Source organism: Agelaius phoeniceus, chromosome 2, assembly GCF_051311805.1.
Source record: "Agelaius phoeniceus isolate bAgePho1 chromosome 2, bAgePho1.hap1, whole genome shotgun sequence".
Classification (NCBI taxonomy): domain Eukaryota; kingdom Metazoa; phylum Chordata; class Aves; order Passeriformes; family Icteridae; genus Agelaius; species Agelaius phoeniceus.
Genome location: NC_135266.1, coordinates 25,944,382 through 25,967,311, shown reverse-complemented (window position 1 = coordinate 25,967,311; position 22,930 = coordinate 25,944,382). Strand labels below are relative to the sequence as shown.

General features: G+C 54.1%; 2 protein-coding genes and 2 long non-coding RNA genes across 4 annotated transcripts in view; 2 read left to right on the top strand and 2 right to left on the bottom strand.

Annotated features, from left to right (window-relative positions):
• Nucleotides 1–18,649, bottom strand: part of LOC143693316 (uncharacterized) — a 32,043-nt gene extending 13,394 nt beyond the window's left edge. Inside the window, exon 1 of the long non-coding RNA XR_013180811.1 lies at nucleotides 18,122–18,649. This is a non-coding gene — a long non-coding RNA (uncharacterized LOC143693316). The remainder of the gene's footprint in view (nucleotides 1–18,121) is intronic.
• Nucleotides 5,398–10,469, bottom strand: SOX1 (SRY-box transcription factor 1). Its single transcript, XM_077173328.1, has one exon. It carries the CDS (start codon nucleotides 9,631–9,633, stop codon nucleotides 8,515–8,517), a length of 1,119 nt encoding a protein of 372 aa, XP_077029443.1. The 5' UTR covers nucleotides 9,634–10,469; the 3' UTR covers nucleotides 5,398–8,514.
• On the top strand, nucleotides 13,567–16,144 carry LOC143696266 (uncharacterized). Its single transcript, XM_077192188.1, has 3 exons — nucleotides 13,567–13,590; nucleotides 13,900–14,227; nucleotides 14,687–16,144. The coding sequence occupies exons 1-3, from the start codon at nucleotides 13,567–13,569 to the stop codon at nucleotides 15,148–15,150; spliced, it is 816 nt and encodes a 271-aa protein (XP_077048303.1). The 3' UTR covers nucleotides 15,151–16,144.
• Nucleotides 18,650–19,348: 699 nt separating the features above from the next.
• LOC143693317 (uncharacterized) lies at nucleotides 19,349–21,130 on the top strand. The gene is made up of 2 exons (XR_013180812.1): nucleotides 19,349–19,641; nucleotides 20,223–21,130. It is a non-coding gene; the product is annotated as an uncharacterized LOC143693317 (long non-coding RNA).
• The last annotated feature ends 1,800 nt before the right edge of the window (nucleotides 21,131–22,930 follow it).

The following is a 22,930-nucleotide window of genomic DNA, read 5'->3' as shown; positions in this document are numbered from 1 at the left end:
TCCCTTATTCGTACTCTGTCCTGACACATGTAGGCTTGAGCTCACCTACAACTGTGTATTTTAAAAGACGTTTCCCACTTAGTTTTCCTTTTTATGGTTCTTCAAGGTAGAAAATGCACGTGTTCATAGTGACTCGATTGCACAACATCTTGGGGTTTGCATTATTTCCTACATTCTGTCATCGGGGAGGGAGGGAGACCATGACAAATCATAAAGCTTTCACCTGCCCTGTGACTGAAAAGCCATTTAGGAGAAGGTAAGACTGATAATGCACGAAGGCACAGATAATTTAAAAAACCAAACAAACAAGCCCTTGACAAAAACAAGCTCTCTTTCTCTCTTCCGCTACCTACACGTAAAATAAAAGGTAATACGGAACGTTAATCTGATCACGTGCTCAAGGAATTACTCAAGATTTTTCCAAAAGATAAAGATACCCAGCGAGCAAGGAAAGAAGGAGAGACCATGTCTGAGGTGTATGTAACTCGGAAGTACTGCAGATGGTTTCAGAGTTTTCCTCACCAGGTGGGAATTGTGTTTTCGTGTCTATACTTCGTTTTGAACTCCCGTGCTTGGGGTTTTAGATCTTTCCTGGCCTTGGGCTACTTGTGTTTGTAGCTCCAAAACTGAACAGCCATTCATTCTTCTAATCTGATTAGGATTGAACTATCCACTCACCAGTGGTTTTAGCGGGACAATCTTCCTATAAACTTTTTCTACATTGGATAGATTTAAAAAAAATTCCAAAAACAACAACAACAAAAACCATCTCATCAAAACAAACTCTTCTGAAATCTGTGTAAGACAATTTTTGGGTAGGAACTAAACTTCTCCCTACACCTCTCCTGCAACTTCACCCCCCTCCTGGGATGTATGGTGCCTTTGTTCACCACTAGTTCCTAGTTGCTATGGAGTTTTACGCCTTGGTAAACTATATTTCACCTCCTCCCGGTGAAAGCTATTCTTCCCCTAAATGCACACTTTGCAGACTCCGGTCCTTCCCCCCCGTGTCGGTCGCACTTCCTCAGCCCACGCTGGTCTGCCCCGGGCTAAAGCCGAGTTTTCCCACTCGGATCTCAGCTCACCCTCTAGCACTTGCCCAATTGTTTGACCACGGACAGATGCTCTCCTGCTTCTCCTCGGTTTTATTGTCCTTCGTTTTGTTTTTTTTTAAGGTTTCTGAGGGGCAGTCCCTCTATCTGAGAGCCGCAGTTAACCGTGGCACACGTCTTCTCCAAATCAATGAGAGGTGTCCGGGCTGAAAGCGTGGACAATGGGATTTTACCGAGCATGAAGCATATTACCCCCAAACCCGTCCTGACAGGCCGTGCTAAAGCATTTGAATGACTTTCTTGAAACGAGACCCTTCTGAAGGCTCCTCCCTCCAGAGAAATACACCATCTAGGAGAGATAGGCATGAAACTGCACGGGGGCACCCAAGGCTTTGTAAATTGGGGATGGGGTGTGTGTGTCCTTTGTCACAAAGCTCCACTGCTTCCACCCCAAAGCCAGGGACCAGTGTGTTTTACTTTGGGGGCTGCCCCTCACTCACCACAAGCTCCGGACATGTTAAGGGATGGGATTTTCACTTTAGAACTTCCAGACTTTTTGACGGCACATACCGCGGTGTGGTTCACCTCAGTCAGCTACAAATTTCTAGCCTATCCTACAGAGGCATCTCCAGGTGTGTCCTGGTTTTAGACATAAAGACTGGGGAGAACTTCCAGGTTTCCTGCTAGCATTTTGGCCATGCAGCTACAGGAGTGGGCCCCATATATCACACTACTCTTACACCAAAGATCTTCAAGATCCTCCAAAATTTAGTTTGTTAATCTTTACTTTTGCACAGTTTCCTCCAACAGTAGAGTGGTTCAGTGCGTGCAAAGTCAATGGGTTTTCGCTTCAGTCTCTAAAGAAAGCCTCCCATTGCATCTGTACCTGCACGCCAGGTTCCCCAGCTCCTCTGCCAGCTGTCCCGCTACTCGGGGTCGCCCTAGTGTTCTGGCTTTTCCTGACACTATTGAGCAGAGGCGCGGCGGGGCTGGAGCCAGCAGGCAGGCAGGCAGGCAGGCAAGGCCCTGTCCGCTCCGCACCCACAATCTGTTATCCTTCCTACCCCCGGGCACCGGCTCGGCTCCCGCTGCTCCCCCACCACGCCCCTGGCTGCAGATACTCGGTTCGCACCAGCCTCCCGGCTCGGAGCTCTGCAAGACCATGTCCTGCCTCGTTTTCTGTTTTTCCTCCTCTTTCTTTTGGCCTTGCCTCTTCAGAAGTGACTTTTCAGCCAGGCTTGGCTGTCTGACTCCTCTCCGCCTCGGCCGTGTGAAACCTCTTGCCTCAGACTTCAGTTTCCCCACGGAAAGCAGCATCCATCCCTAACCTTAGAACAAACAGAGTGAGAGCCGCTTAGTCTTGGCCGGTACCCTCCTGTCCCAGCCTGGCTGTCCCGGGCGCCAGCCTCTGCGGAGCTGCGTGAGTCCCGAGGCGCTGGGGACACGGAAAGGCAGCGGGGCGCGACGGCGCCGCGTTTTGCAGGGTGGGGCCACGCGTGGCCGCAGGTGCCTGGGGTTTCACTCTGCACTTTCACAAGGGATGTCTCCGAATCGGGCCAGGCCCATTGGCTTCAGATCCCCTTCGGTTCGGACGATGAGCACAGAGACGCTCGGTGCTGCTCGTGGGGTAGCGCCGAACCACCCAGCATCCTCGCTTTTTGAGGTGCTGAGTTTTCTGGTAGAGGAGGAGCCAAAATGCCGCGATGTGGAGGGACAGCTCGCTTCACTCTCCACCACCCCACCCCCCCACCAAAAAAAAGGAAGATGGCTTGTGTCGTCTGCCCGCCCTGTGCAGTGTCTGTGTGCGTGGGCTGTGCGCGGCACGGCGGAGCGGCGGCGCCGCTTCCCCGCGGGGCGCGCCCCGGCAGCCGAAGCGCCCAGCGCTGGCCGCGCTCTGCGGCCCGTCGGGGGCCCTCTCTCCCGCCCAGGGCCATCCCCCGCCCCCGGTAGCCGCGCAGCAGATGGCTCGCGGTCCGGGAGGGCGCCCGCCCGCCGGTGAACGCATGACTGGAGCCGGGCTTTGGTGCCGCCCAGCCCGGGAGGGTCCCGTGCGGAGTTCAAGAGCGGCCTTTCCCGGCTGACAGCAATGCGCTTGTTTTGCCCAGCCATCTCGACCCGCCCCCGCCCCTCACGCCTGGAACTCTCCCTCCTTCCCTTCTTGCCCTACTCGTCCATGGGAGACTCGAAGGCTGCGGTCGGGAGACGGGGCGCCCCGCAGCATTCCCCCCACCGCCATCCGGGCAGCCTTCCGGCCTCCCGCTGGGACCGCTCCTCTCGCTCCTTCCCGACTGTGGCGTCTCCCTTCTCCCCTCAGTAGGGCCAGGCCCTCCCCCACCAACCCCACTCGCTCCAAGGGGAGGGTCTGGTCCCGCTGGCTGCCCGGCCGGCCGCTGGCTTGCAGCGGGAGCCGTCGGTTTTCCGCCGGTGATTGTAAACGGGTTTGACTGGCCGTTGATCTCGGGGTCAGGACTCTCCTCGCTAATCCCTCGCTCTCCAAACACCGCCCCCCTCCTCCTCCCCACGCTCTCCCTCCCTTTCTCTCACCTCTCTCCCCTCCTGCCACCCCCGTTTTCCTCCTGCATCATTCATCTGCAGCCCCTCTGACGGCATCGGGGGCGCCTCGCTGCCCGGGGCCGCGGCTCGCAGAGACCCACTCGCACCTCACCAACAACATCCCCCAGGCCCACTGCCCCGTGACTCCGGGAGCAAGGAGGGCCCTCCCTGCGAGATCAGCCCTCTGCACACTGACACGGACACAGGGACACACGGACACGCGGACACAGGGACACACGGACACAGGGACACAGGGACGCTGTCTGTCCCCACGGGACGGCCCCGTCCCGGCGCTCCCCACGTGATGCTGTGTAGGAGGGAAGGGGAGATCTGGAGATTACTGGGGCGAGCTGGCAGAAAGTGTGCGGGAAGGGGGAGGGAGGAGCAGAAAAGGGCTCGGGGGAGTCGGTGAGTGCTCGGGAAAGGCGGGGAAATCGTGGGGCGTGGGAGAGCGTCGGCGCCAGGCCCGGGAGAGCATCCCGTCCAGATAACCCATCAAACCCACAGACACCTGCCAGTTCGCATCTTTTAGCTCCGTTTTACTTTACAACAATGCTTAGATCAGCCTTTTGGTTTGGTTTTCGGCGGGGGAGCGTGTCTGTGTGATGCTGCGGTGCTTTTTTTCTTTTATAGATTTTTTTCCTTCCGTGGCAGTTTCCACGTAATAATAAAATGCTGTAACCGCGTCAGACGTTCAGGTGACCCGGCCTGATGTCGCCTGCATGTGGCGCAGCTGGGAGGGAGGGTCCTCCCCACCCCCCACCCCGCCCTACCAAGGAGCATTTTGCAGAGCTTCTTGTCCCGCTGTGGCCCTACGGGCGCCTTGGCTCTGATTTCTGGAATCGTCCCTCTTTTTATCTTCATGGACAATTTCGTGTGCCCTCCTCCCGCGCTCCGTTGCTCCAAGAGGCTCGGAGCCGTCCCACCGACGCTCCCCCCCGGGGCTCGTTGCGATGTGACTCCGGTTGAGGGCGCGGGGGAGTGGAACTGGAGGGAACGGCTTTTCCCCGGGGCCCGACGCCACTCCTACGAGCTCACTGAGGCACGCACGGCGGAGTGGAAGGAGGGGGGGGAAATGTTTTTTAAAACAGGAGAACCGTTGGGAAAAGAGCTATGGAGTTCAGGCCAAGTTAGGGTTTTGGCTCGAAGTTCGGAGCGGATCGAACCTGTTATCTCTGAATGCCTCCTGTCCTCCTGGCCCCTCTGCCGCCGTCCCCCTCCCGGGGCACAGGAGAGCGGTGACCGCGGGGTGGGCTCTGGCCCGGGGGGGCCGTGACCCCAAGCTCCCCACGCTACACGCAGCCGAACTGCGCGGAGAGGGCACCTCGGCCCCGCTCCCATCCGCCTTACTCCCTGGATTTTCCTTCCTTTTACTGAAAACCAGATGACTTTTTGCTTTAATTCTTCCACATACGTGATTTTAATAGCTCTGTCAATCATGCTATAGGAGGAACATTTCATACAATTTTAGATGTAATGTACTTAAACCATAAATTGCTTAAACCTATTCTTAGTTTTGCATATTCAATTATTCTCTTATATATAACTCTCATAGCAAAAAGCCCGAAGATATAATTATGTTACTGTACCTAACCCCAACTCATCTGCCTAGGAAAGTTGTTTTGTTTAAATACCCAAACAAGTAAGTTTAACTCAAATTAAACCGAACTGCCAAACCAACCAATAGACCACGAACAGGAAAAAAATTCTTGACACCCCGATGGTGTCTCAGTGGGGGTAAGATGGGTAGGTAGTTTTTTGGTATTTCGTGGAGATGGGGTTTTTTTTGGTGGTTGTTTTTTTTTTTTTTTTGGTTGCTCGGCTTTTTTTGTTTTCTTTTTCTTTTGTTTGTTTTGTTTTGGTTTTTTTTGTGAAGGTTTGGTTTTTTGTTTTGGTTTTTTTTTGGGGGGCGGGGGGTTTGGACATTTGCAGAGCGAACTGCATTACATTGAAAGACGGGCTGAGGGTGTTTGAATCTTATTTAAATATAGCCGACATTGGGTCTCTTTAATCCCCTTGTGTTGAAAGTGCAGGTATTCCTATTATTCTAGGCATAACGCCATTGAGCCGCTAAATTGTGATGGTAGGAGGGAAAACTCATTAAAAGAAGCTAATTTAAGAGAGCTATATTTTTTTTTCCTTTTTTAAAAAAAGCACTTCCCCACAGTATTTCTGCTGTTTGGACGCAAATGAACAGATGTTTGTTTGCTTTTCTCCCTTGACCGCTCCAATCCTGTTCCATCAGTCGTAGTCAGCGATACAGGATCGTCTCGCTGGGATTTTTCTATTCTACATTGTCATTAAATGTGATTTTCAGTAGCTATGACCCTTAAAGAAAAAGGCACGTAACAAGGGTGCATCAGACGTGTATGTGTCTGCATGTGCACGTCACACACACACACACACACTTCTCTTGGTCACGACGCTATCTATGGTGTGTACAGATCTTTCCGAGTATATGCACATGAAGGACAACAAGAAACAGTTCAACAGGTACCCAGCGTAATCTGCGTACCTAAAGGTACAGCTATTTTTAAGATTTCGTCTAAGACTGTGCTTGGCTGGAGGTGATCAACACCGCAGAAAGTTTCCCACAGGTTCCTTTCCTGCTTTCTGTATACTCTCGTTGGTCGCTGAGCATTTCCAAAAGTCGTCTGCTGACTGCCTGAACCCGCACACTCCTCCATTTTAATAAAGGCTCGAATAGTTAAGAAAAGAAAAGAAAAAAAAGTTTGGGCTGAAATCAGTGGACAGCTTCTATGAAAATTTTGCGTTCAGCATGAGTGATTTATACAAAATCATCGACAGGAGTCCGAAGAGTTATGTATGTCAATTGACATGTCCGCATTATAGAAGAGCAATGTCTAAGACGGACCAAACCCGCTCCTCATTAGCTAACTAAAACTTCCCCACTCCTGGACGGATGCAGTACTCATTCACCAGAGCTAAAAGACGAACAGTCCTACAGCCTGTTGGGATCGACTTTGAAGTCCTGGAAGTTAATTATTTTTCCTTTTGTTTAAGTAGCTATGACTACTTTAAAAATTCATTTGCTACAGTAGTTTACAGCAAACTTTTAATTCTAACATATAGAAAAGTATCTCTCAACAGCTAAAAAAAAAATTTTAAATTAGATCTCAAAGCATTAAACAGCATTCTGTAATGAAATGACACGCATCGTTTTGCTCGACAGCTTTCGCACCAGTCGCTAAAAATGGGGGGCGGGGGGATGGGGAAGGGGGAGAAAGGTGTGAGCCCGCCGCTCCCCGCTCGCCCCCCGGAACGCTCCGGGTGGATGGGGCTGCTTTTCGGGCGGGAGGTTTAGAGGTCGCTTTTCTTTTCGGGACGCGCAGAAAGAAGCGCTTTCACTTTCCGTGGTGTTAATTAGAGGGGAAGTGCCGCGCTGGACGGTGCCCTCCCGTTTCCCGGGGAGCTGGGTGTCCCCCGGGACTCCCGGCCGAGCGGGGGCCCGAGGCGAGAGGGGCGGGCAGCGCCCGATCACCCCCCAGGGGAAAAGTCAAGGCTCCGGCAAGGTCCGGACCACCAGCCCAGCCATAAAACCCACAAAATGAACGTTCACGGCTAGAACAGTAACGCAGTAAACTGCCTTCCCTTGCAGTAGGGAACGAGTATTAAAATAAATCTACCTTCACCCCTTCTGATTTACACAGGTTAGGGAACATCGACATTTACTGCAGATTGCACTTCATTCTCTTTGCCGCTGCTGCTTAAAACTTCCTTCCCAAAATCTAGGTTTCCCTGCTGTGTTTCCAGGTTTACCATGGTAAACACCACTATGTTCGCCAGTTAGCTTTTCTTTTTATACAGGTGACTTTTTCCGCTTTGAAATTTATTTAATCAAAACAGAAAAAAAAAAAAAAAAAAAAAAAGACCGCATCCTTAGGATTTCCATTTAGCAGAAAGGCTTTTTAGTAAACTATATACACAATCTGATTTCCTTCGTACCGCCTAAATAAAAATTATTTCACAATGCATTTACAAGAAATGATACAAAAAGAAAACAAAATCAAAGAGAAAACAAACAAAAATATTCAGATACAATAAAGTTTAACGAACCCCGGGGAAAAAAAATGGAGCTTCCAAAACAAAACAAAAAAAAGTTTTATAAATAAACAAACAAGTAACGAAAAAAAAGCCCAACCCCAGCCCAAAAAACCCTCGCGAATATCTAAAAAAAAACTTTTAAGTGTTCTTTTGGATTTGTCTTAGTACATGAGTAATAAATGAGAACTGTTTCCTCATCAACTTCGAGTTAATTAGTCAATAAAAAATCTTCGCAAGAAGCGATCCGTGACTGAAATCGTAGCGGTTCCGCGCGGTATAAAAGTTGGCATCACCTACAACTTTGTGTCTTTATTATTGGTATTTTTTTCTTTTCGCCGCCGTTTCCCCCCTTTCTCTCTTTCTTTCTCCTCTCTTGCAAATAAACGTTCTATGTCTCTTGGGTGAATGATAAATACTGTACAAAAAGTCTCGATAAAACACAGGAGTTCAGTCTAAAACTAGTTTTATAAACTAGTTCTTCTAAAAAAAGGTAAGTAAAGCAACCGTTACCTTTTTTCTCTCTCGTTATTATTATTATTATTTATTATTATTATTATTACAAGAACATCAAAACATTTCTGTACAAAAAGGAAGGAAGAAAGAAAAAAAAAAGAGAGGCGGGGGAGGGCGGGAGGGAAGGGGCGCGAGAGGCAAAAATAAGAGGGGGGAACCTGGGAGCGGGGCAGGAGCGGCGCGGGGCCGGGGCGCGGGCGGGCGGCCGGGGCTGAGCGTGCGGTGGCAGCGGCGGGCGCGCAGTCCTGCAGGCCGGCCCGGGGCCGGGGCCGGGGGCCGAGCCGGTGCCCGCGTCCGTGCCTCCCTCCGGCGCTCCGGTGCTGGCAGGGGCTCAGATATGCGTCAAGGGAACGGTGCCGTTCACCCCCGTGCTGGCGCTCTGGTAGTGCTGGGGCAGGGAGTGGAGCCGGCTCTGGGCGGCAGCGGCCGCCGGATCCCCGCCTTCCCCGGCCGGTAAGTACATGCTGATCATCTCCCGCAGGTCCCCGGGGCACGGGGCCCGCGAGTGAGAGGTGACGGGCGGGCTCACGCTGGGCTCCGACTTCACCAGCGAGCCCAGGGCGCCCAGCGCACCCGAGGAGGCGGCCGCCGCCGCCGCCGCTGCCGCTGCCGCCGCCGCCGAGTTCTGGTGGGGCTGGGAGCCGTAGGGCAGGGCGCCGTAGCCCGAGGGCGAGGCGCTCATGTAGCCCTGCGAGTTGGAGATGGGGCTGTACTGCAGGGCACCCATGTCGTAGCGGTGCATGGGCTGCGGGTTGTGCGGGTGGTGCGGGTGATGGGGGTGCGGGTGGTGCGGGTGCCCCCCGCTGCCCGGGTGCTGGCTGTAGGCGAGCTGCGCCTCCTGCATCATCGCCGCCGCCGCCGCCGCCGCCGCCACCGAGCCCGGGTAGGCGCCGTTGGCCCAGCCGTTCATGTGCGCGTAGCCGCCGCTGGCCGTGCCGCCGGGGCTCTCCAGCCGCTGCCCGACGCCGCCCGGGCTGACGCCGACGCCCATGCCCACGCCGACGCCGGCCGGGCCTCCCCCGGCCGAGCCGGCGCTCAACAGCCCCCCGGCCAGAGAGTACTTGTCCTTCTTGAGCAGGGTCTTGGTCTTCCGCCGGGGCCGGTATTTATAATCCGGGTGCTCCTTCATGTGCAGCGCTCGCAGCCGCTTCGCCTCGTCGATGAACGGTCTCTTCTCGGCCTCCGACATGACTTTCCACTCGGCCCCCAGGCGCTTGCTGATCTCCGAGTTGTGCATTTTGGGGTTCTCCTGGGCCATCTTCCGTCGCTGGCCCCGCGACCACACCATGAAGGCGTTCATAGGTCTCTTGACCCGGTCCTGGTTCGCTTTGTTTCCCCCGCCGCCGCCACCGCCTCCGCCGCCTCCCGCTCCGGTCTGCCCCGAGAGGTTCGTGGGGGCCTGGGCTCCGCCAGGGGAGTGCAAGTCCGTCTCCATCATCATGCTGTACATTCAAATAGCTTTTTTATTTTCCACCGGTGCCAGACGTGAAAAATGAATCAAACATAGAGGAGCCCGGGAGGCCGGGGAGCGAGCGAGGCGAAACCCGTTTGTATCTAGGTAGCGACCGCCGTGCGGCAGAAAAAAAAAAAAAAAAAAAAAGAGAAAAGAAAAAAAAAAAAAAAAAAAAAAGAGGAGGAGAAGAAAACCGCGAGGAGAGCGATCGGCGACCCTGCCGGCGAAAAAACTTTCTCCCTTTCGCAAATCACTCTCGGGGCTCGGCGGCGACGGGGGTTCGAGCTGCTCAAACAGGTGCACGGCAAACTTGCTGCTTCACTTGGCGCGGCGGGAGGAGTGTGCGGAGCCGTCGGCGGTGTCCTCCGCTCGCCGGCGCTCCCCGGCAGACGCGCGCACACCCCTCCGCTCCCGCTCTTATCCTTAACGGAGCTATTTTTTTTTTGTTCTTTGCTGCTAACTTGGAGAGAGAGAGGGAGGGAGGGGAGGGAGCGTGTGTGACTTGCATCCGCTGATCGCAGGTGAACGGAGAAGAGGAGAGGAGAACCCACCGCCACGCGAAAAGGAGGCGGAAAAAAAAAAAAAAAAGTATTTCAACGTTAACTGAAAAAAAAAAAAATGCAGGAGGAGGATCGGGGGAGGGAGGGGGTGGGGGAAGGAGCCCAACCAAAACACGCGCCGAGCCCGGCGGCCGGGGCCGGCGGCACAGTAATTTGCTGGCGGTGGTCTCCCTCCCGCGGCCCGGGCGGGACGGGCCGGGCAGGGCCGGGCCGGGACGGGGCCGCCTCGGGAGGAGGAGCCGCCGGGCGCGCGGGCGAGCGGCGCCGCAGCCATACGGCGCGCGCCGAGCCCGCCTTAAATCGCCTGACGGCGGCCAATGGGGGCGCGCCGGCGGGAGCTCATTTGCATATGGCGCGCGCCGAGCGGTGACGTGCGGCGGGGCGCGCCGCGTTCGGCGGGGGCGGGAGGGGCGGCCGCGGCTCCTGAGGGCGCCCCCGGGGCGGGGACACCCCTCAGGCCCGGCCACCCCTCAGCCCCGCCGGGCACCGCCGCGCACCGCCGCAGGGAGCCCTGGAGCCGCGGGCCGCCCCGGCCCCGCTCACTGAGACGACCGTCGAGCAACGTTTAGTGGGGCTGAGGCGCCCAGGCTCTCCGCCCCGCTCCCGCAGCCGTGCGAGCGGCAGGTAAACATGCTTTATTGCGGGACTTCGTTCTGGAGATTTCTCCGGAGCCCCCTCAGACGTCTCTCCCAGGTGTTAAAACTGCTACCAGGCCCAGGCATGCAGAAGAGGCTGGACGCAGTCGTTTTTCACTTAGTCCTAGGGGAGTTAAAAGCACCTGCGACTAAAGAAGGTACACGGAAACATGTTATCTTTGTATATAGTAAGTACAGGTGTATGATTCTTTTTCCCCTTGAAAACATTAAAAGAATACCTTTGTGCCCTGGCTGTCCTGTGAGATTATAGTTATTTTTATAGGGAGGAGAAAATAGTCCACGTGGAAATTCATGCTGCAGTCTTTAATTGCAGCCATAGGAATGGCAAGTCCGTCGCACAAATGCCCACGCATGTATAAAGGGCCGCCCCCATCATCTTCTGCCAGGTGGAGAAAGGCACACACAGCGTGCCTGCTCTTTTCATGGTCCGTGTTAATTTTCCTGACCCTAGTGGCCATCCAAGGTTGAAATCACGCTGCAACTCCCCCAATTACTGTTATTACCACCAGAAGTTTTATGCAGGAAGAGTATGCACCGTGCACAAAGCAACGGTCCTAGGCATTGGGCTAGGATTAGACTTTTTTTTTTTCTCATTTCCAATGACTCGTTATGATAATATGGGTTTGCTGGGGAGAGGAGAGTGCCTCTCCACTTCTGACGGCCGAAGGCTCAGCCTGCTTCCAGCCTTTGAGCTCAATCTGAGTGATGCTGTTAACTCGGGTGCCGATGCTTTTGGGAGGACATTATTCTCTCCCAGTCAGCCCTAAGGGGGCAGGGGAGATGGTGCAGGAGCCGACCCGCGCTCCTCCAGCTGATAGTTTCTTAAGTTGCCGTATTTACCATGGCAAAACAAGGGAGCCCCTTGTGATTGCTAAATTATGTATTAAAACTACAACTGGTTGGGATAGGAGGGGAGGAAGAGGGGGGAGAAGGTTACTGCAGAAAGGCACATTTCCACTTGGATGGACAAATGAAGGTATGAGGAGTAAAAACTGCGAGATACGATGGCATGGCTTGCAAATTATCTACCCAAGGCCCTAGTGGTATTTTTCCCTGAAATTTGATAAAAAGGCACCTAAAGGCCTCCTTGACAAATAAATGGGTCGAATCGCTGTGGGGCAGTCTTTTCCGGATGAGTCCTATGCATCCTGCCAGCCAGTGGATCCTGTGGGAACACACCCTTATCCCTGGGAATTGGGGATGCACACCAGCTTCCCTCCCCCTCACCTTCAGGGAGGAGGCAGAACTTTCCCTTCCCTGGTGCAGAGGCAGCTGCTAATCCACACCCTCCCGGGGCCTGTCCTCTCCTGGACTTTTTCCCGGTGTGGGGTTTACCCCCTTTCCCCTGACCCCCGGCAAATAAATATAGGATGCCCCTAGAAGCAGCCGAACTACCACGAACACGGTAGCGGGGAGGAACGCGGGCAGGGAGCAGAAGCGAGGATGTGCTGCTGCCTGAGTGCCTCTGGCCCGGGCGCACCCCGCTCACCTGCTGCCAGCAGGTGTCTATCGACTGAACGGGCGGGAGGAAGGTGTAAAAGCCAGTTCGAGGGGGCAGCCAGGGGCTTTTCTTCCGTGGTAAAGGTAGCGCAGATCCCGATTCACGGAACTGGGAACGAGGTCAAGCACTTTGGCGAGTGTCGTTTGACGGGGCTGCGGGGCTGGGGTAGTGCAGGCCGGGGCTGCGCCTGGAGATGGGAGGTCCTTGGACTTTCCCCTGCCGAAAGTGGGGTTGCCAAGAATCGGGAGTCGGGCGGTGGAGGGAATAGGTGGGGGCGGCCGGGAGTGTGGGGTAAACGCTGCAGGGAAGTCAGAGGGGAGGCGGAGAGGAGGTCGCGCACTGGGAGCAGGACCAGGTCTGGCCGCGGCCTCTGTCGCCCGCCGGGCCCGCGGAGGGGACAGCTACCGGCGAGGGCTTCTCGCAGGCCGGTGGCAGTGACGAGTGCTTCCCCCGGGCACGGCTGCCCCCCGCCTCCGCGCTGCCAGGTGGGACCGCCTGGGCGGGCTGTGCCTCTCCCGCACCCGCTGTGCCTGGGGGGCGCCCCTCGGGGCGGGGGTCCCGGCCTCGGGCCCGGCTGGCGCTGTGCCCGCTGTGCCCCCGCTGTGCCCTCCGCTGTGCCCTCTGTGCCCCCGCTGTGCCCGCGCAGAGCGGAGCGGGCAGCGGGCGGCGGGGCCGAGCCCGGCGCCCCGGAGCAGGCGGCGATCGCCGTCTGCTGGCTGCCGCCGTGCCTCCCTTGCCCTCGGCCTGCGTCGGGGCCGGCGAGCGCCAGCCCGCGCCGAGGCGATGCCTGATCCCTCGCCAGCCCTGTCTGAAACGTGAGGCGGGGAGGGAGTGGGATCGCTTGCAGCTCCTCTGGCACTTCACTCCAAAACCCGCTATCCAGAAGGAAATGCAAAACACTCCCTCGCTACAGGGGTGCCATTACTGGGCTAAAGCGAGCGAACCGGGAGGGAGCAGAAAGGGCAGGCAAAGGAGAGACAGGAAGCATTTTCCTGCCTCGGTGACTTGGCGACTCGGGGATCACAGCTTTCAATGTGACCTGCTTGCTACCCAGTCGAGATGGAATGGTTGGAAAAAGGGTGCCTGAATAAAGTCCCGCTTTCTTTTGCAGCGTTAACAACTGTTCTGTGCCATCCTACAGCATCAGTCCTAAATCAGCTACAGGCTCTCTCTGTGTTTTGTTGTCTTTTCTCAGCTTGCTGGGTAAAAGCGTATGGAGAATCTCTGGAGCTTTCGAGTAGGGGCTCACCCTGTGAACGGTACTCACACATATAATTCAAATTTCACAGCTGACCTGCTCTGAAAACCTCAATCAGCTTCTAATTGAAGGGAAAACAAAATATTGCTTCCCTACAGCAGAGCTAACGATTTAATCATTATATCAGACATTATAGCTTTTAATTAGGCTAATGCTGATACTGTATGGAAAGAGATAATTCAACACAGTTCTTGATGAATTCTGTAATTGGGTTAACGGAGGAGCAGTTGGGGGAAGAGACGTCAATATTCAAGCTGCGTCTATAGCCACCAGGTTTATGAATGAAAGGGAAGGGAGAAAAAGAAAAGGGGGGGGGGGGGGAGGAAAGGGCTAAAATTCCCTGACGAGAAATGTCTCCCCCCTTCGCCCAGGAGAGCCGTGCCAACCAACTGGAAGCGTGAGGAGAGTAAGGGCTGTCCGCCTCGGCGCGCCCCGCTCCCGGCCGCCGCTCCCAGACAGCCCGGACTGCTGCGACACCAGCGGCACCCGAGAGGCAGCCCCGCCTCGCTGCGGCTCCCCGGAGCGGCTCCGGCGGGGGTCAGTGGCTCGCAGGCCGCTCTCCCTCTATTTCCACCCCAACCCACGGGTCGCCCACCGCCACGCTGGGAGCACGCGGGTACGGGGCAGCCAGGGCCACCAACACCGAGACTGTCCTGCGGGGGTGCCCCTGGGCAAAGTCGGGAGCACGGCGGGGAAACGCGGAGGGTGGTACGGGACGGGGCCGAAAGGTTTCTGAAGTCCTCATGAGAGCAGGCAGCTGTCCCGCACCGCCGGGCGGGCTCGGCTCGGCTGCCGGGAGCGCCCGCCCTGCGGGGCAGGAGGCGCGACACGGAGCTCAGGGGTGCGCTCAGGGCCAGCCCGCTCCGGGCAAAATCAAAGCGGCCGGAGGGCAGGCTGCTGCTCCTTGTAGCTACTGCCATTTATTTATGTATTTATTGTGTCACATAAAAGGGCGCCTGAAGCCACTTTTCTAAAGGAATTCTGCATCACCGCTCTCTCCACAGTGTCGATAAATTGCCTCTTCCCGAAGAGTTTCTATATCCCAGCCTTTCTATTTTCTTTTCTTCCTTTCTAGTTTTCACTGGCTTTGAAAATAAGCTTTATATTTCCGTCGCGCCTAAAAGAAGTAGTATCGATCTCCCCGCACGTCTGATCTCCGCAGCAGCCGCGGCCGCCCCAAGGGGACAGCGGGTCCCGGCCGGGCGGGCGGGTGTGCCGGGGGTGGCCGGCATTGCCGAGGGAAAGGCGAGGCGCATCTCGCTGGGACGGCGGGACGGTCAGACCGCGCCTAAGCAGCGATTTTCTTCCCCCTTCTTTTCCCGGCAGGACATTCTGCGTGTCCCCTCGCCTTGGAACGGCCCCGATCCTTCCTCCAGTGGGACTTTCGAGTCGGTAGAAAAAACAGAATCGTCTTTTTACGAAGTTTTGCCAGCAGGAGCATTTTCTAAAATGTTTGTTTATGCTACGCATCAGCTCGACTTCCAGCGCAATATTGTTCCGAAAGAAGAATATCCTGTATTGTTATCCATCCTTGTCTAATTTTGTTAGTAATTACAGTTAAATTGAACAAGTAATTGATAACATTCCAATGACACAGCTCCCTGTGATTAACAAGCTGAATACACCTTCCAACATTACACGAAAGTTGTACTTTTCAAGTCTGTTCAAATTTTAAAATTTCTTTTAAAATTATTATTACTAAGGCACACAGCAGGAATATGTGCTGATCAGATGGCACAGCATCTTGCGGGAAATAAGGGTTTGCACTATCCTATTTTTCACGGTTTGGGGTTTCTACCTAAAAGGATAGCCAGACCATTTACTTTTTACAGTCGAGTTATTGAGTGGTCCTTTAGACAAAAATACGTCCCATCAAAAAACAAAAAACCCCCACGAACTGAAAACATACCCAGCAATTTACTTTCAACCAAAAGAAAAATATTTAAATATAGTTTAGTTTTGTAACTGTAAACTTGGAAAGGAAAAAGAAGAGCTGTGGGGGGTGGAGAGTCTATCGGACTAGAACGACATGCGGAGTTATTACATAGTTAATCTTTAAAATTGCGCTGCTGAAATGTCAGTCACGGAAAAAGAGCTTCTCAAGCCCAAATGCGGCATCCCATTTGCAGGAGGGCAACCTGGATGGTTATGTCTGTGGCGCGTCTCTCAGGGCACCATAAAAGTAGTATTTCTGGTTTGCATCCCCCTCAGTTATCCCCAAACTGCAAAGGTATCATTCAGAGCAAGTCAGAATGAATTTGTGTAAAAAAATAAACAAGGAAAGAAAAAAGCCTAAATAATATGGTAGCTTCTTTCTTGCGGGCCATCCTGTTATTGTAAATTAGATTAGCTACACAGGATTCAATATAAACATGACATGAGGTTCACAGGAGAGCAAAAGTATCATCCACTCCAATCTCTCCTTTCATCGAAACATCCCACACAAATTACATCTCCTCGTTTAATACACCTTTCAATGAGATTAAAACATCACTTTGACACGGTTTCAAACCTTTTCGGTCACGCATTCAGTGCTTACTTAGGGAAACAGCAAACAAGGGCAAAACTAGAAACATCTAAATAATCTCAGACGGCTGGTCTGGAAATTAAAGGTACCCAGAGGAAATACATGATCGTCTTGCTCCATCCAGTGCAGCATTCTGGCCATGGGAAGGCAGATAGCGAACCCCAGTGAAGGGAAAAGAAAAACCCAGTTTCTTTCCCACCAAAGGGAGATCCCGGTTACTTGGTCGGTGTTGGGATCCCGTCTTTATTTGCCTTTTGGAAAAGGGGTGTTTGTCATCTGTTTTTCAGCAAATTTTCACACTGTCCTTAAACGGGTGCCCTAGTAGTCATCGTAAAGTGGGATAGTAAACAAACCGCTCCAGACATCTTTAGCAAATATGTAATTTACAGCAAAGACCGGCAAACCTGAAAAAGGTGCTGGAGCGGAGCGGGGGCGGGGGGAGGGAGGCAGGTTGTTAATGGACGGTCCTGTTTTAGGAATAACAGCGCTTGCAAATAGCTGGGGCTACAGTTCAGCTGCACCCACAGCCTGACCCAGCCCGCAGCCGCTGCAGGGCGGTATCCCCCGCCCCCGGCCGGACCCCTCCTCCCCGGGTGGGAAGCGCAGCCCTCACGGGAGATCCTTTCTCGAGGTGGAGATGTCAATTTTTGCTGCAGGGTCAGCGCAGCCGGGCGGCCCACGGCGGGGAGGGGATGGCGTGAGCCCCCCGGGCCCGCAGCGGCCGTTCTGCCCCTCCATGGAGCCGGCACCGGGAGCGGCGGGCGAAGACGGGGCACGCTGGGGCAGCCTGGCTTGTTGGGAACGGCAACTCACTGGCTGCCCAATTTGCAACCACTCTCCCTATCCCCATCCATCCATCCATCCATCCATCCATCCATCCATCCATCCATCCATCCATCCATCCATCCATCCATCCCCCCAGCCCCCCTTAACAAAGAGGCTTTCAAAACATAACCTTTTATGGCAGCCTGTGGAATCAATGCGATAAAACGGGGTTTTAATGGGTTAATTGACTGGAGCCGCTATCATGTTTAAACACCTGTTTCTGAAAAGAGATTCAGCCAAAACGCGTCCCCTCCCTGATCGATAGATGTACAACCTTGCTGCACTGCCTGTTGATCGACCTCAAATACCACCCTCAATTATGAGAGGGAAAATCCATTTTACCTTTTTTTAATATCCCAATATTTTACAGCAATAGTGAGAAACTCTACAGCCACTTTGAAGCTGGGGAGGGAGAGTAAGACCCTGGGTGGGACCACGCCAGATAACGTTAACCTCCGGGCTGGGACTTGGCTTCGAGAGGCTGGGCACAACCTTCCTGTCGAGAGGTCCCGGCTGTCACTTTCACAGAGGAGCGGATCCGGGGATCCCCTTTCCTTGGGAAGATCGAGCCGGCCTCAGCCCGGCCGCAGTAGTATTGCTGGGAGCCCATGTGAATTCTCTCTCCCAGGGGGAGAGATTAAGCAGGCATTAGTTGTAATAGCTGAGGGCTGCTCTGCCTATTGATTTCCCCTTTTTTTGGCAGTATTAATACAGCCAAGCCCGCCGGTCAGTCACAGCGAAATTGATTCTTTGCCCAAGACACCTTTCACTAAATGGCACCCGTGCACCGACATGTTAATTTTGGAACGTGTGAGCGGAGCGGGCGCTGCGCGCTCGGGAGGCAGCGCCGCCGCCCCCGGCGTCCTCCCCGCCCCAGCCCTCCCGCAGCCCCCTGCCCCTGCCCGGCCGCCGCTTTCCTCCCCCGCCTCAAAACCCAGCGAGGCGTCTTCCCCAGAAGGCGGAGGGGGGCAGCCCAAAACGCTGTCACACCACACCCGCACCCCCCCAAATCCGTGTCACAGCCGATAACCCAGTGACTGCAACCGGCTCTTCCCTCCTTGAAGCAAAAGTAACTTGGAAGCCCTCCCCTCGCCGGCTTCCCCTCCTCCATTCCCAAGACAGGGTGAAGACCCCCTCAAAAGTTAGAGGCACACTTACAGTTGCTCTTCCAGCTCCAGCCTCCTCCCAACATATCATCTGAAGGGGCAGCCTTATTATTATTATTACTTTTTTTGTTTGTTTTTTTTCCCTCTGCTCTAGCCTAGCTCACACCTTCCTCCGAGCGTGCCCGCAGGTGCAGGGAGGGCAGCGCGACACGGAGCCGGCGGTCTCCTCCTCGCCCCTCGCCCAGCCGCAGCTCCCAGGCGGCTGTGCCCGAGCCACGAGTGCCCGGCGACACACGCACACTCACCATTCGCGCTCTCTCGCTCACTCGCTCTCTCTCTCTCCCCCTCACACACACACGCGCACGCACACACATACACACCGCACAGGAGAGGGGGAGAGAGGGAGAGCGGGAGACAGAGAAGAAAATGAAATTTATTATTGATAGAAAAGACTTTAAAGACAATTTCAAGTTATTGTTTCGGTCTGCAGAGAAAAGAAAAAAAAAAGAAAAGGAAAGGAAGAAAAAAAAAGGAGAGGGGCTTTTCTCCCCACCCCAACATAATGAAACGCCTTTTGTGTGGCACCGAACAATACCAAACAAGTATTCTAATAAATAGCCACTTTTTTGCTCCGTCGCGGCAGTGAATAGAATTGAGCAGTTGGTTTGAGAGCAGCTGGAGCGCCGCACCGAGCGGGGAGGTGGAGCCCGGAGCCTTCGTCCTCTTTCTCTTCCCCTTTCCTTTTCTCACACGCACTTTCTCCTCTAACCTTGCATTTCTGCCTCTCCTCTCCTGCTGGGCCACTGTCCCCTGCCCCTTTCTGTGGGAGAGATGCCTCCCGGAAGGGTAGAGCCACCCCTAGGTGCTCCTTCCCGCACCTGTGTGGCTCCGCGGGGCTCCCCGCGCCTCCTCCCGACCCTCACCGCGTCTGCCTCGGCCGCCCGGCACCCCGCTCCTGCCCTCCCCCGTACCCTGGAGCTCCCCGGCTGCCCAGGGACCCTGCTCCTTCTCTCCCCCGTACCCTGGAGCTCCCCGGCTGCCCAGGGACCCTGCTCCTGCCTTTCCCCGTACCCTGGAGCTCCCCGGCCACCCGGCACCCCGCTCCTTCTCTCCCCCGTACCCTGGAGCTCCCCGGCTGCCCAGGGACCCCGCTCCCGCGCCCCCCCCGCGCCGTACTCTGCCTCCGACAGCTCGGGACCGCAGAGGCTCCGAGCCCGGCCAGACCCTCCTTTGTTGACAATAAACTTGGATTTCACAGGGAGGCTCAGAGTCCCCCTCCGCCCTCTCGCTCCCCCTCTCCCGGCCTTCCCTCTGGATGGAGCCGGGCTTTGTCAGCCTCCCCCTCTCCGCTCAGGATCGCTGCGGAGGGTCCGCTCTTCCTCCGCCCTGTACCGCTCATTGCCATCACCTCCCCTTTCCTAGAGAGCGCCCTTAGTTTTCTTCTTGCAATTTTTTTTCTTCCCTCCCTAAAACACTCTTTTCCAGTCCCTTTCTGCCAACATGACAACCGCTCTAGGAAAGAAAGTCGATAGAGGTTATTAAAATGGACACAAGTCAGCTAAAGATTTTCAGGTAAAGCGGAGAGTGCCCCGTTTTCCGTTCTGCTCCGGCTGTGCGGGTGTGTGCCTGCCCGTCTGTGCCGAGGATGTGCGGCGGGGAGGGAGGGAGGGAGGGAGGGAGGGAGGAGGGGAACAGAGGGATGGCTTTGGCCGCCCGAGGAGCCGGCGGGAGCATCCGGGCGGGTCGTGGCTGCCGGGGCTGAACCCTGCGGGGGAGCCAAAGGCGCCGGGGCCCGAGCGCTGGGAACGGACACCGCGGGCAGCCCTCTTCCTACGGCCCGACTGTCTCCTTCTTTTATTAGGGGGTGGATCTAGTCCTCTAGTCCTCATTCAAAATATAAATTAATACATGCACCCCCCCCCCCCCCCCCCCCCCCCTCCGATTCTGTTGCCAGCCAGTGCCTTGCTTGTCTCGCAAAAACTGCGGGAAGTACCCGAGTTTCAAATAAACCCCAGCAATCGCTGCACAGGCTCCTTAGCATGCAGGGATTACCTCGTCAGCTATTCTGAGGTGCTAAGTCGCATACAATCATTAGAGATGTTGGAATAAAAAGCAGATTGCTTTTAAGTTTAAATCACCGTCGCCCTTTACAGATTCGTATTGACGCTCGGAGGGGGAGCAGGGCAACGGACGGGCGTGTATTAAGGACCAGAATTAAATGTTACATCCTCGTCCGTGGCGCTAGAAGTGGGAGACATCTCGGCCAAGGCTCAGCGCTCGCCCTCCGCTAGAGCCGATCCTTGCACGTCCTTCCAGAGCTGCCCAGAAGGACCCCTGGAGGTGAGGGCAAAAAGCGGGGGACGGCCGCTGCGGGAGTGCCGGGATGCCCTCGGTGTCCCCTCCCCAGAGCCCGTCCCTTTTCCCGGGGGGGTCTCGCTGTGAGCCGTGCCCGGCTGCGTACCTCTGCCTGCACTGAAAATTCCCCTCCCTTCTCCTTCCACCCCCCTCCCTCCCCTCTCTTTTAAGTGGATTTTTGCTCTCACTTCAATAACACGCCGGCTCTAATTAGCTGCAATATTAAGAAACGCTGCTAAATGACAGTTTTATCGGGTTTGTGCAGATAGGAGGAACGCGGGGACCCGGCGAAATATCCACCCAATGCGTTTGGCGCTGGATCCCCGCCAGCAGCCACCGCTCGCTCTTTTTATATGGAAAAATGGCAACATTTTGGAAAGCAGCTTTAAAACTTTGACTTATATTTTACATGCTAAATAACGGGGAGAATGGCGACAGCGTTACAGAAAGCTTCAACCCTGCAAATATTTGAATGGGGCTTTTTTGTAAAGTAGAGCAGCTGTCAGTCAGCTGGCTTTGACAGCCTGCCACAATTTTGTCATTTAATAGTGGGTGTTAGGCTAAGTGCAAAACACTCTGGCAAACAGATGTCAAACCTACATCTCATATAAATGGGGGTTGTAAAATTGAGTTTTAACCCACATATAGGGTTTTAAAAAGCGGTGCCAGTGTGTAAACTGTATACAAAATAAAGATACTGACAATCTCCCGTGTGGGCTTGTTATTTAAAGTAGGCTTATTTAGAAATCTGACCTCCAAATTATGCTAAATCTTCCTACATTTCAAACAGTGGAATATGAGAACAGTGCTTGGGAAAGTCGAAATTAAGGACAAATGTGATGGCTCGTTGAAAGGGTCTGATTGCTGCGTGTATGGAGAAACCAAGGCTGTTAATTCATTAACTTGTTGTTACTCCTCCAAATGTGAAGAGAAGGAAGGAAGGAAGGAAGGAAGGAAGGAAGGAAGGAAGGAAGGAAGGAAGGAAGGAAGGAAGGAAGGAAGGAAGGAAGGAAGGAAGGAAGGAAGGAAGGAAGGAAGGAAGGAAGGAAGGAAGGAAGGAAGGAAGGAAGGAAGGAAGGAAGGAAGGAAGGAAGGAAGGAAGGAAGGAAGGAAGGAAGGAAGGAAGGAAGGGAAGGGCTTTGCAGGTTCAGAGGTTTTAGGGACTCTTTTCTATAGTGGGACCCGAGGGATTTAATTTAGGAGAAGGTGGCAGGGGAAGGAAAGACCGCAGATGCAGGGAGCAGGCAGCTGCAGAAGCACAAACTCCGTGGGGTGAACGACGGACCATGCAATGAGGTGGCCAGAGCCACTGCAAAGGGTGGAGGGCATTCTCCCAGGACGTGGCAAAATATTATGAACGGTAGCAGGAACATATCAGTCACAATTAATTTCTTCAGAAGTTACTATTAGAAACATGAGCTGCTTTTCCTTTTGAACTCACATTTCCAAGACTCATATCTTCACTGAAATGTGGTTTTCCCCTGTGCTTTGAGGGACCTTCCTGACAAAATTCCTTTTAGCATCTAAAAACTGTCATAAATATTTACACAAAAAATTGTTCGTTACCTCAGTTGGTTTGGACAAAGCAAGAAGAGTAAAAATGATAATTCATTGCACGAATGATATTATATGGATTATATCAAATTCCTCAGAATAAGTCTGCACCCACATTATCATTTTGGAAGCTAGACATGTAGTTTCCTAGACAATTCGATATGAGGGGATTAAACGAAACACTTAATTGAAAAGAATTGTTCATATTAATAATTAACCACAGTTTAAACACACGGTCAGCTGATTTCCTTGTCGAGTACTCACTTGCAATATTTGCACTGTCCTAGCTGATGTTAAATGAGTAGAGGAATGCACACGGGGTGATTATTGATCATATGCAGTTACTGCTGTTTACATTTAAATCCCATTTGATCCGAACTCTCTCCACGCTCGTCTCCAAATCCCCAGAGCTCTGCTGCTTGATTGCAGCGCTTTCCCCTTAGCAGGTTTTTGTTTGTTGCTTTGCGGGGGCTTTCGACACTTAGTTTGCAGAACGACGAAGAGTGCCTGAGCCTGGCTAATCCTGCCGCAGGTGTTCGGGCAGCAGGGGCAGAAGGGGATGCCCGCAGCCCCGCGCCCGGCGGGAGCTGCCCCCGGCCGCAACTGCGGGGCTGCAGGTCGCACCCCGGGCTGTCGGAGCGGGGCTCGGAGCCTCCGCCAGCCCCTACCAGGCTCTTGGGTCAGTACAGTAGACACTCTGTTGCTGGGTCTGACCTGAAAGATGCCTCTTCAGAAACCCCAGATTAAAAAAAAAAATAAATAAATTACATCCCTCAGCGGTTCGCCTGGAGTGTCCCACGCTGAGGGCACTGGGGACTGCTCGGGTTCCAAGCAGCAGCCCCGAGGTAAGGTCTCTTCCATGCCTTGACAACACCGACTACAGCCTAGTATCGGATCACATCATCAAAGAAGAAATAAGGTTTTATTCTGGAATAATTGCCGCTGAGTTATT